The 13,233-nt window shown below is 40.8% G+C and overlaps 1 protein-coding gene across 3 annotated transcripts in view; it reads left to right on the forward strand.

The window, feature by feature from the left end:
- Window positions 1–12,541, forward strand: part of WDHD1 (WD repeat and HMG-box DNA binding protein 1) — a 28,577-nt gene extending 16,036 nt beyond the window's left edge. For 2 of the 3 annotated variants that reach the window (XM_064715899.1, XM_064715900.1), the window contains exons 15-26: window positions 114–251; window positions 1,145–1,301; window positions 2,962–3,076; window positions 4,349–4,480; window positions 4,931–5,157; window positions 7,499–7,623; window positions 8,242–8,301; window positions 9,109–9,152; window positions 9,289–9,447; window positions 9,833–9,972; window positions 10,919–11,054; window positions 11,635–12,541. In XM_064715899.1, the coding sequence (XP_064571969.1) occupies window positions 114–251; window positions 1,145–1,301; window positions 2,962–3,076; window positions 4,349–4,480; window positions 4,931–5,157; window positions 7,499–7,623; window positions 8,242–8,301; window positions 9,109–9,152; window positions 9,289–9,447; window positions 9,833–9,972; window positions 10,919–11,054; window positions 11,635–11,835 (1,634 nt within the window). In that variant the 3' untranslated portion in view covers window positions 11,836–12,541. The remainder of the gene's footprint in view (window positions 1–113; window positions 252–1,144; window positions 1,302–2,961; window positions 3,077–4,348; window positions 4,481–4,930; window positions 5,158–7,498; window positions 7,624–8,241; window positions 8,302–9,108; window positions 9,153–9,288; window positions 9,448–9,832; window positions 9,973–10,918; window positions 11,055–11,634) is intronic. The other variant, XM_064715901.1, reaches the window with a different exon arrangement.
- Window positions 12,542–13,233: the final 692 nt, after the last annotated feature.

Below are 13,233 nucleotides of genomic sequence, written 5' to 3' on the forward strand. Positions count from 1 at the left end.
TGTCTGACAGTGATATCCACGGGTAATGCTGCATTAGAATTAATTTTTGATTCAAAACTAATTTGGCCAATTCTTCTGTTTTCTAACACAATCATGCAACAACTTCTTCCTAGGTACTGGGTTTGATGGGGACCAGTGCCTTGGGGTACAGCTGATGGAGCTAGGAATGAAGAAAAGACAGATTTTGCATGGAGACCCTCTTTCCCTGACAAGGAAATCCTATTTGGTGTGGGTTGGATTCTCTGCAGAAGGTATGAACACCTGCATGAGAGAAATACTGACACTGCTGGGGGGATTGCAGGGGAGCTGGAGAGGGACTTTGGACAAGACAAGGAGGAATGGCTTCAAACTGCCAGAGGGCAGGGTTAGATGGGATATTGGGAAGGAATTGTTCCCTGTGAGGGTGGGAGGCCCTGGCACAGCTGTGGCTGCCCCTGGATCCCTGGAAATGTCCAAGGCCAGGCTGGAGCACCCTGGGACAGTGGAAAGTGTTCCTGCCATGGCAGGGGATGGAACAAGATGGTTTTTAACATCCCTTCCAACCCAAACCATCCTGATATTTTATGCACAAGTTTGGCTAATTAATGCCCTTTCAGTAACGTAGATCTTAGGAATTGGACTTTTTATTCCAATCTCCTCAACAACAAAATTCTATTTTTCTATTTTTTTAATATATCTGTCAGAAATCTATAATATTTTCCCATTCAAATGTTATCAGAACTTGTTCTCCTGATTGCTTTTCCTGCTCAGCCAAAAGAAATAAACTGTTAATACACCATAAGAACACCTCAACCCCTTAAAGTTGGTAACTTGGGAGGACCTTTTATAATAAACATAAAATTAATTGTATAATAGCTGATTTCCTTTGGGAATCTGCCCAAGCAGTATAAATAAATTCGATTTCTCCATAAAATGTTTAAATTTGGAGCCTGTCAGTTGGCCCGCAGTGGTGCTGGCTGACAGAAGGTGGCGCATCTCTCCAAGGAAACTGCCTTTGCCAAACGGATTTCTGCTGGCTCTGGGAGAGGGGATATTTATCTGAAATGTGTAAACCATCATTTCCCAGCTGTACCCACCACTCCAAACCTGGCTGGGCTGTAATTTGCTGCCTGTCAGAGGAAATTCTCTCATTTGGCCCAAACAGGAACCCCTTGTTACGTGGATTCCGAGGGAATCGTGCGGATGCTGAACCGAGGGCTTGGCAACACCTGGGTTCCAGTGTGCAACACCAGAGAGCATTGCAAAGGGAAATATGATCATTACTGGGTCGTTGGCATCCATGAAAATCCCCAGCAGCTCAGGTTAGATAATTCATGCTTTGTTTGTCTTGGTTTTCAATCCTAGAGAATCCTTTTCAATCCCTTTTTACAAGACTGCAAACTTCAGCTGGTGCTGGAACAGGTGCCTGGTAAATATTCACAGCAAATGGTAACTCCCAAATAGAATTCTGCATGGAGGATTCTTCATTAAACTGGCTTTGAGTAACTCATTAGAGTTTTATAATTTGTGACTGATTAATTGGCTCAGAGGTGTGTGTGTACTTTATTGACACATTCATAAAACTGCATTTTGCTAGAGAAACTTTTTAAAGTTATGATGGCTGTTAGACATCTACTTCTGCTTTTGATGGTTTTGGTTGTTTTTTTCTTGTTTTCCCAAGTTTTTGGGGTTCTTGGTATCTTTTTTCCCCTCTTTGTTTTCCCCTTTTTTGACTTTGAAAAGAATCCAATCCTATAACTTATCTACATCATCAGACATAGATAAATCAGAGCTGTCTGTTATTACATTAATATTTAAACTTTGGCCTTGAAGAGCCATTCTGGATGTAAAATTGCTCAAATATTCAGCTGAAAGCTAGCCATTTCTTTATAAAATGTTATACTGGTGTGTCTAAATAACTCTCTTTAGTTTCTCTTTAGTGTGACATGTGTGCTGGACATTTTGTTGCTAAGCTTTATTTGTAGCAGTTTTTATTCAGTGGTCTGTGTCCTTTTCTTACCAGGACAGAATCCATCAGCTCACATATTTTACTGAAATTTAGACTCTCTTACTTTACTATATACAGACAATTTTAGAGTTTGCTGGGAGATTGATTTTTATTAAAACTTATGTGGCATTCTTCATAATACACCGCTTTTTTGGAATAAGGGAAATAATTTGATATTAAAATGTCACTTTCCTGCCTGTTTCTCCCTCCAAATCATTATGTTTCCCTCCAGAAAATTCACCAAAAATATGCAGCTCACATCACATTGATAAGATGGTCAACTGTGAGTCTCTCATCCTGAGTTTTTCCTTCTATTCCAAGAAAGATGGTGCTGCTCTCTGAATTGTTAAGAACATTTTACTCAAAGCCAGCAGCATAATGAAGATAAGGAGGGGGAGGGTTGTTGTAGAAACACCACATGCCTTAATTAAGAGATAGCCAGAACACTGATGCTTCCTGTTCTTTTTTTTTTCAAGTCTCTGGAACAGCAGCTTAGAAACCCAGATGTTTTTGTCAATGCTGCATTGGTGCTGCAGGAAACACAGCTCTTCCCCAGTCAATGGTTTGCTTAAGTGATTGGTACCAGAAATTATTCCTTTAAATATAATAAAGCAATAAGTCTGTCCCTTCAGTTGTTCAGTGGTTTCTGATTTTAATATACTGTATTTGCTCTTTGTAACAGCTGTTAAATCAAACATTCTGTGAGATCAAGATCAGAGTGTGTTATGTGTCACATTTGGAGTTTAAAGTGTGAACAAGAGCAGCGTGTGCCTGGCTGGTTTTGAACACTTTTCTTGCTTGCCATGTAAAGATTACCCTTTTTCATGCAATCTTACACATTGCTGTGTTTAAACCAGTCATTTAATTGCTACTTTCCAAAGGACAAATCCTCTTGAAGTTTCTTGCTGCTTGGGAGACCTGGTTTGGATGTGGGACCTGTGGTGAGCGTGGCTGTGTTTTGTTTCTGTGCCCAGGTGCATCCCCTGTAAAGGAGCTCGCTTCCCTCCCACCCTGCCACGACCTGCTGTAGCAATCCTGCCTTTCAAACTCCCTTATTGTCAAGTGGAAACAGAGAAGGGACAGATGGAGGTATGGAAAGGTGGGGAGTCCACAGCTGGGAGGCTCAGGTGTCCCTGGAAGGGGATGATACGAGAGGAACAGTGCAAACCCTGAGTTAAACACGTGGCCAAGGGGTTATTTGGGTTCAGTGTTCTCTGGTTTGGTTCACAACTGTTCCTAGAAGAGCACAAAACAAAACTGGCAGAGCTGATGCAATGTTGTAGTTACACATGATCTGTTTCTGACCACTGAAGTCTTTCTCATCTTGTTTTTTAATGGGTTGTGATACCAGATTTGGGGATCCCAGTCAAGGTGCCCTTGATTATGTCTGGATTTTACTGTTTTAATCATAACAAAATTTCTGAAAGATGTACTAAGTATCCAAATTCATAATCACTGAAAACACAGGTCTTCAGGCTTGGCTTATTTAGAGGCTGGTTGGAACAAGATGTGCCCGTGGACAGCTTCTAGAAAAAGAACTGGTTTTATTCTTCATTTTTTATTGGTTCTAGTATTTCAAACTTGTGATGCTCAGCTGTAATGCACAAAAGAGAAATGAACATAAAATTCTAACCTCAGCCTTTGAAGAGTTGAATGCTATTTAAGATTTATTTTCTTTGATAGAAGTGTAGATAAAAACTTTAAATAGTAAACACCCTGACATTTTTAATGAATTCTCCTTCATTTGGTTAAGTGTTTTGTTCTTTATCTGATAGTTTGCCATTCCTCCCTCTACCCAAAATAATGGGATGAGAATGCCAGAAACTGTTGATTTGGCTTGAGGGAATCTGTGTAGGTAAAGAAAAGTTACTCTAATACATCTGATGAAAACATACTGGTTTTGAATAAGTTTATAATTATTTTGAACAAGGCTAACCTAGTCTAATAGCCATACTTGCATTATAGTTTTGTCTCTCAGGTAAAGTGCTAAGTTTGCTGAGTTATTCTGGAACACTTCCAGCTTGCTGTGGGACAGCAGATAAAATAACTTGTTCTAAAATTGTCTATCCTGATAGCATGTTGGTGAACATGTAGTTTTCATCCTGCTGCAAGCCTGTAATATAAATGGAATTCAAAATACATGGCAACTGTTTGGATCAGTTTGTGTAAGTGTGGTTGTTCTCCATCTTTTCCTTGGTAGCATTGACTTGAAGGAGAATTGTCTGCCCCTCACCCTCATTATCAGAGGAAAGGAATGTTTCACAATAAGTGGATAAAATCCATTGGAAATTATTAGGCATTATGTTATGGGATGTTTTTCCCCTCTGAATTCCAACACCCATCCTTCTCCCTTTTTTTCAGGAGCAGTACTGGCGTTCTGTTTTGTTTCATGGCTACATGGATTACTTGTCAAAAAATGGATATGAATTTGATGAAAATGCTAAAAATCAGGCAGTGAAAGAACAGCAGGAACTTCTAATGAAGCTGTTTGCTGTAAGTACAAATACATAATAGGAAGAATCCCTAAGATTTATCCCTGAGACTGGGGGTGCTAAGGGCCAGGTTGGACAGGGCTTGGAACAACCTGGGATAGTGGAAGGTGTCCCTGCTCATGGCAGGGGGTTGGAATGAGATGAGATTTAAGCTCCCTTTCAACCCAAACCATTTTATGATTCTATAATTTATTTGTAGATGGCATCTGATGTAAATGCTGATGTGATTCCTCTGCTTAGGAGTCTGGCTGGTGATTGGCAACCAACTGGCTCAAACTCTGGGCTGCAGTTTGAAGGGTGGGGGAAATACAGAAATACCAAAACTTTCCTTTGATCTGTAGCTCATGATTATTAGTGTCTTGTCTTTATTCATTCACTCCACCAAGACCATGCTGTGCTACTCCTGGAGTCTTGGGGGAGTGTGGAGGTGAGGTGTGTGACTCTCTTGCAGCTCTCCTGTAAGCTGGAGCGCGAGTCGCGCTGCGTGGAGCTGGCCGGGCTCATGACCCACAGCGTGCTCAATCTGGCCATCAAATACGCCTCCCGCTCCCGCAGGCTCAACCTGGCCCAGCTCCTCAGTGAGGTGGCTGTGGAAAAAGCCTCAGAGCTGGCAGCAGCACAGCAGGAGGAGGAGGAGGAGGAGGAGGAAGAGGATTTCCGAAAGCGCTCGAGCGCTGGGTAAGGCGAATTTCCGTGGCTAAAAACTGGGATGGGTTTTGCTGCTCTGTTAAGGTTTTGATGCATTTCTGTAGCCCACAGTTTGCAGGGTATTTGTGGGATAAGTTCCTGAACTTTCTGTAGCCCACAGTTTGCAGGGTATTTGTGGGATAAGTTCCTAAACTCTCTGTGGCCCACAGTTTGCAGGGTATTTGTGGGATAAGTCCCTGAACTTTCTGTGGCCCACAGTTTGCAGGGTATTTGTGGGCTAAGTTCCTGAACTTCTGTGGCCCACAGTTTGCAGGGTATTTGTGGGCAAGTTCCTAAACTTTCTGTGGCCCACAGTTTGCAGGGTATTTGTGGGTAAGTCCTGAACTTTCTGTGGCCCACAGTTTGCAGGGTATTTGTGGGATAAGTTCGAAACTTTCTGTGGCCCACAGTTTGCAGGGTATTTGTGGGATAAGTTCCTGAACTTTCTGTGGCCCACAGTTTGCAGGGTGTTTGTGGGATAAGTTCCTGAACTCTCTGTGGGCCCAACGTGCACAGGGTGTTTTGTGGGATAAGTCCCTGAACTTTCTGTAGCCCACAGTTTGCAGGGTATTTGTGGGATAAGTTCCTAAACTTTCTGTGGCCCACAGTTTGCAGGGTGTTTGTGGGATAAGTTCCTGAACTTTCTGTGGCCCACAGTTTGCAGGGTGTTTGTGGGATAAGTTCCTAAACTTTCTGTGGCCCACAGTTTGCAGGGTATTTGTGGGATAAGTTCCTAAACTTTCTGTGGCCCACAGTTTGCAGGGTGTTTGTGGGATAAGTTCCTAAACTTTCTGTGGCCCACAGTTTGCAGGGTGTTTGTGGGTGAAGTGACAGCTCGAGTTGCTCTGCTTGGAAATGATACTTGTGGAATGACACATCCTTGTTGGTGTCTCGTGAGGGTTCATTAGTCCCAGGAAATGGGGCAGCACAGAGGGAAATGTCTGCACTCCTCACTTCCTGTGTGCTGTGTCCAGCAGCCTCAGAGCCAAAGCAGGCTCAGTGCTAAGTTGCTCTGACTGGAATTTTCTCTTCCCACATTTCCCTACCTTTGGTTAACTCCCATCTATTTTTTTTCCGCTCTTTGTCTCAATCTCTCAATCTCAATTCATTCCACACCTGTCTTAAAATCCTATCTTTCTCCACCCATCCCTTTTTTTCAGTATCTTATCTCAGTTTATTTTATTTAGTCTTATTCCCTCCTAACTAATCCCAGCTCTTCAAAACTATGGAACATATTACAGGTTGGCTTTGCATTCTTTTTCTCTTTGTGCTATCAATCTTTCCTACCTGCATCTGCTTTGTATGACATGATGAGGCAAAATGTGTGTGTTTGTGTCTTGGTGTTTTATTTTTAAATTGTTATAGGGTTGCTTTTTAACACATTTAAATTTACAATAATAATAATATATATTTATATTAATTTATTCAACATTGTTGAAAACAATGTCTATTGCAATTTTATGTATGAAGTTTGGGACTTATTTAAGCAAAAGGAAGTGATAAGTCCCTGAACTTATCTGTAGCCTTTCCCTTATTCTTCTGTGTTAAACTGCACAGTCAAAACTAATTTCTAAATATTCTGGCTTGTTCTTCTGGATCCTGTGTGGAAGCTTTAATCCCATGTCTGAACTTCAACCACACTGAGGGCTAAAATCCATCACAAACATTATGTTGTTCTTAGTGCCAGAATAATCTAATATTGATTGTTTTAGTTGAAAGAAATGGGCCTTTTGTTTATGTATATTATACAGATTTTGGTAATTGGCAAATTTTAGGAGGAAAATGCAAGAATTGTACATCCTACTATATTGGGAATTTAGAGAATAATTGGATTAAATGTTCAAACTTGATGTCTTCAGTATGAAATTATATATCCATATTATATATATATTATATAATATATGCATACATGTATATGCACACACACACACATATATATATATATGTATATATATAAAAAGACATATACAGTATATATGAATATACTGTGTGTATATTCATGGATGCAGAAAAAGTAACCTGATGAAACTGGAGGTATATACATTAACATGGAGATTAGAGAAGATCTTTAATATTTGCATTTATATTTGTTGCAAAGTGTTTTGGCAATAAAGTTATGGAGTGGTTAATGAATCTTTAATCATCACAGTTTAATCAAGGTATAATGCACATAAATGCCAAATGTTGTTCTTATTGCCTAAGTTAGGTAAATGAGCTTGCTATCTGTTGTTTCAGTTTTCCTTCTGACTTGGTGACCATTTCCTTTGTGCTGAATTCCTTCCTTTAGTTCAATATCCCATCTCACTTTATTTTATTTAAAATTTTGTTCCAGCAGCTCTGCCACCAAGTGGGGGCAGCTGCCAGGCAGGAATGTTCAGCAGGACCAAGAAGTGGAAGATGAAGAAGAAACTGATGCCTGTGAGGAAGCAGAAGAAATCCCAGAAGTGCATCAAGAGAGTAAGAAAAATATATTCTCTGAATAGACTGGGAGTTATCCAGAAAGCCTTTGCAGACTTAATAAGGAATTAAGTGGCTCCATATTCCAGCCTGTGCCTGCAGTCACTGCAGAGAAACAAGTTCACTGTGTGTCATCTGCTGTGTCACAGCTGTGTGTGCTTTGTATCCATTAGAGGGGCCCTGGGGCATTTTTTCCTGTTGCTTGATTTTATTCCTAAAGGATTGGCTCACCTTCTAATCGGTTACTTGGATTTCAGCTCCAGTCTTGCAGGAGGTAGATTGATAGATGAGTAGTTTGAGCACACTTTAAGGAATAAGCTTAAGGTTTAAGAAATAAATTTACAGCTCTAAATCAAGGCAGAGGTGACAGATGGTTTTGTAAAACTGTTTGTACTGTCTGATAATTTTACTGTAGTCATGGAATCACAGAATGGGTTGGAAGGGACCTTAAAGATCATCCAGTTGCAGCCCTACTGCCAAGGGCAGGGACACCTTCCTCTAGACCAGGTTGCTGAAGCCCCATCCTTCCTTACTTGTCAGTTTGGTTTGATTTTTTAAAAAAGACTTCATGCTACAGTATTTTATTGTATTTAAATATGTTCTCCTTTCCTTTTTCAGAAGAGCCAAATGGTTTCTCCAAAGGTGTCACTTCAGCTGAGGTGACTACTCCAAAGCCTGGTGAGTAAATAATTCATTCCAGGATAAAAGAATGACACCTTTGTCATTCTTCACAAATGTGCTCCTGTTTTTTATCCTTTATTCTCCCATTACTACCTAAATTTAGTGCATAACAGTATTGTCAAATGGCAAATTCACAGAATGATGGGATGGCTTAGATTGGAAGGGACCTTAAAGCTCACCTCATTCCACCCCCTGCCATGAGCAGGGACAGCTTCCACTATCCCAGGCTGCTCCAAGCCCTGCCCAGCCTGCCCTGCTCACACAGATTGTTTTTAAGAGGTTCCCTATTCCTGTCCTCACTACCTAATGGTGTTCACAGCACTGCTCTGATTCCCTCAGCTGTGCCAAATGCTGAATCAGTGCCAGCCTGGCTCTGCCATGAAGGCTTTCTTTGGGACAAGGGACAAATGAGAACACAGATCAATGGATTTGTTTCACTACTCACAGGCACATTTATTACTTGCAAAGCAGAGTGAGAAATCCTGAGCTCGAGCTGTGAGTGTGGGCAGGCAGGGGCAGAATGTGACCTCCTGCAACCTGCCAACCCTTGAGCAAGAATAATAGGAGTGGAAACGGATTTGGGAGTGGAGGAAGTGCTGGGTCTTCCTCTGGGTTTGTATTTTAAGCTGTTGGTCCTGTGTGGCATTCCTGATAACTAAGAATAGCTGAGCACGTACAGCATAACCTTCACAGGGTTATTAAAGTGTCTTTCTACTCCTCCAAAATGTGCACATTGCCTCAAAGATTTGGGAATATGTGTGAGTGCACACATTTTTACATTCTTTTTTCTCTCCTCTGAAACAGCTCTGGTTGCATCCAGCAGCAGAGGACGGGTGAATCCATTTAAGGTGAGAATTTTGCAGTTTCGATTGTGATACCCTGAAAATCACAACAGATTCTGTCTGCAGTTTCCAATATAATAGATACCTTGGAGGGGAACATGACAGAAAATAAATAAAACACCTATTTTCTTTGTTTTGCTAGGTGGCATCCAGCAAAAAGGAGCCAGTGGTCCCCTCAGGAAATGTTTTGGACAATATGACCAAGTATTCAAAGAAAACATCTTCATCTGGCAGTCGAGCTGCAGACAAGCAGAACCCTCCAGTTATAAAGCCTCTGACTCCCAAACCCAAGACCAAGCAGGTAATGTTTGTAGTCTTTCTTGCATCATTTCAGTGAGGAAAGAACAAAAAAGGGAATTTTACCAGCTTTTTTCAAGTATGAAACCCTGTGAGTAAAGCAGCTTAGATGGCAGAATTCATTTAAGCATAGTGCAAAGACTATGACAGCACATAAAACAGCAGGAAAAAAATCAGTTTTAGAAATTAGTTTCTGTAGTGAGCCTTGTGCTTTTATTTTAAATAATGTAAACATCTGCTGTGCTGAAATTGGATGGACTAGATACTCTATTAATGCAAGTGATTATTATGTCTTTAGGAAAGGCTTGGGGTTTATTAGGCTACATGGTACATGTTGTCTGAGAGTGAAGTGATTTTACCTTTTTCTTTCTTATTCTCCATTTCTGTAGGCTTCAGCTGCCTCCTTCTTCCAGCCCCGCACACCTGCATCTAATCCTAGGGAAAAAACAGTGGAAGAAAGAGAAGAAAAAGCAGGAAATGAGTCCCAGGAAGCCAAAGTCACTGCACAGGAAAACACTGAAAACAGAAGGTGAGAGACACTTGCATCTCAGTGCCATATTCCAATTCTGATAGAAATGAAATCCAAAATCTGTTTTATTTCTGAAGATGCTGAACTTGCCAAAGAAATGTAACACCAAGATTGAAGTTCAGCTCACAAGTTGTCACATTTGTGAACCCACTTGAAAAATGTGGGAGGGAATAATAAATGAGCAGTTCAAAATATAATTTTGGGGCTCTAAGCAACAATTTTTGCCTTGATACTGCTTGTAATGACCTTTGATAAATGAAGCCATGCTGCTGTGACAGTCCCAAGCATAGGAAATAGTGGAAATTTCAACAGCTCTAGAAAATCACAAAGTCTCAAAGCTAAGGGTCTTATGTGAAAGAGTAAAAACTTTATTTTGGTGGGATTTTTTTAAAAAGAAGGTCAACAAAATCTTCAGTCACCTGAGGAGCTCATCTCTTCCTGGCTGAGGCTCTAATCTGTCATGTTCCTGGGAAGCAGATGGATTTCCTAACAACCCCAATCCTCATGAAAGCTGCATTATTCCAGTCATGTTTCATTTAGGCTTCATTTAGCTGAGGAAGATGAAGGTAATTATTACTCATTTGGTCTGGCATTCTTTCAGTTAACCTTTACAGATGATGTTCTACAACAAGTGGCAAGGAGAGCTGTGAGAAATGAACGTGCTCTGTTTTTAGCTTGATGGGACCCTGTCAGAAAGGAGGAGAACCATTATGCTTTGTCATTCTAAAAATGTTCATCTCCATATGTATATCAGAGTTTTAATAAAAATGCTTGGCTTAGTCAGCATGTTCTGAGAGCATCCTGCATGGGAGAGAGGAGGCTGCTGCCCTGAGAGGTCTTCTGAGAGCAAAAATACCACTTAGGTGCTGCTCAGAGATGTTGTTTTGGGAGGATGTGGTTTTCCTATAATCTTCTTAACCAGCCAGTTTTTGTGTGCTTGCTTTAGACCAAGGACAGGTTTCCAGATGTGGCTAGAGGAGAACAGAGCAAACATTTTGACAGATAATCCTGATCTGAATGAAGCAGAGGTAATAAAAGAAGGAATGAGTCGATTTAGAATGCTGACATCAGAGGAAAGGATGGTAAGAAAACATTCTCTAATTCTGTGGGTTTGATACTTTTTTTCTCTCCAGTGAATCCCTGGGTTATTTTCAGTTAAAAATTTTTAATGGAAATTCCTCTCTTATCCATCTTTATGGATTTCAATTTTGAATTGTGCCATGATCTATGACATATAATTTATGAAAATATAAACTGAATTATAAGCAATATCAAAAAGCAGCTTTTCCAAAGTGAGGCTTGTGAGAGGAATGTAATCAATAAACAAATAACAAAAGGAATGAGCTCAAAGTCACATAGCCAGGCTTAATTCAGTGGGGATTCAATTTGTTCTCATTTAACTTGTTGAATCTTTTGTGTTTCTCATTTCTCCAGAAAGACAATTTAGAGCTTCAATTTCATATACAGTTTCAAAAGAAGTTCAGTTGTGAAGGAGAATGTTGTTAGAAAAAAGGAAAGTGAAGAAATAGTTCCTTACTTAATCCCTATTAGTTCATCACAGGAATTATTTCAGTACCTTAAAATCAGATAATATAACAATGTGTATAAAACAAAGTGGTGAGTTTTGGGACCTAATTTGGAGTTTTCTGTTTTCCTTCAAAGGTGTGGACTGAGAAAGCAAGAGGAGGAAGAGTCAATGACTCAGCAGAAGACAAAAAGAGGAAGCGCCCCCCAGCTGATGAGGATGAGGTGAAGAAGAGCCAGGAGCAGAAATCTGAGGACACAAATGTATCCAAAAAATCCAAGCCTTTAGATCCATCCACAAACAACAGATTGTCAGCTTTTGCCTTCAAGCAGAGCTGAATGAAGTGGTGCCTTCTCAGTGTCTGTGTTCTGAAAGAATTCATGGAAGAAATTCCTCTGTGTTGAGGAGTTGGCTGCCATGCTTGAAGAGCACTGGCAAAAAGAGTGCCTGGCTCCAAATAGTCTGTTAGAAAGTGCTTTATTATCAATTTTTGAGAGGAATGTTGAATCCCCTCCCAGTCTTTGACAAGTTCCTGCTCATGGGCCTGTTCCCTGGCAGCACACCCTGAGCAGAGCTGTGTGGCTGTGGGACACCCTGTGTGCCCTCATACCACTGATTTTGGGTGCTGAATCACATTCATCCTTCTGGGGAGGGTAAACTATGTCCAAAATCTGCCCTGTGGTTTTAGAGAGCCAAAATAATGGCTTCCCTACCATCCCTACTGCCTTGAGAGCAAGACACTCCAGGAAATGGGTGTGAGGGGGAGAAAGCTGAACACCAGCAACATGTTCAGCTGCATCTTCAACACCCGTGCCATTGGCAGAGCCTGATATGGGCAGGGAAAAAAGAAATGAAAACCAGAGCAGAAACTGAGTGAGGAAGGTCAGGTGTGCAAAGCCAAACCATTCCACACTGTGCAAAGGTGCTTTCCCAATCCCTGCCTCAGCAGGATCCAGAAACTGCTCAGAACTTGGAATGTCTGTAACATTTGTGTCTGTCACGTTTGTCTCTTTAAATAAAATGGCTGTTTCTTTGTTTAAGGTGCTAGAGTCTTCTTTGCAGTTGTAATTAAAGTTACAGAAATTACAGATTTCTGCCTACCAGCCCTAAGGCAGTCAGCTGGTTTGACCCTGCTCTGGAGACAGAGCACTATGTCTGATAAATGTATTTGAAGCAAACTCGAATTTTGAAATGTTTTCTAAGATCAGTTAAAATAATGTAACTTTTTAGCACAACAGCTGAGACTCAAAACTTCTCAAATTCATTTTTTGCACAGCCTTTCATTGCTTTCTTTTTCCATTCCTCATCATACTGGCACAGGGTGCCCAGAGCAGCTGTGGCTGATCCTGGATCCCTGGAAATGTCCAAGGCCAGGCTGGACAGGGCTTGGAGCAGCCTGGGATGATGGAAGGTGTCCCTGCCATGGCAGGGGGTGGGAAATGGATGAGCTTTAAGGTTCCTTCCCACCCAAACCACTCTGGGATTATTACTGAAAATATATCAGTTGGACTTGATGATCTTAAAGATCTTAAACTTTAAACCTTGAAATCTGTGGATTGAAGATTGAGATTTCACTAAAAACCATTAATTTTTACCATAAGAAGTGTTTTATTAGACTATTTTAGCAATGGCTGTTGGTAATTTTGGAGAAAAAAAAAAGAGGAGGGTTGTGGTGTCAACCAGGGATGGGAAATACCAACAGAAAGTCCTGAAGACCTGACAACTTTGATACTTCT

The sequence above is a fragment of the Zonotrichia leucophrys genome, chromosome 5, assembly GCF_028769735.1.
Source record: "Zonotrichia leucophrys gambelii isolate GWCS_2022_RI chromosome 5, RI_Zleu_2.0, whole genome shotgun sequence".
NCBI lineage: Eukaryota > Metazoa > Chordata > Aves > Passeriformes > Passerellidae > Zonotrichia > Zonotrichia leucophrys.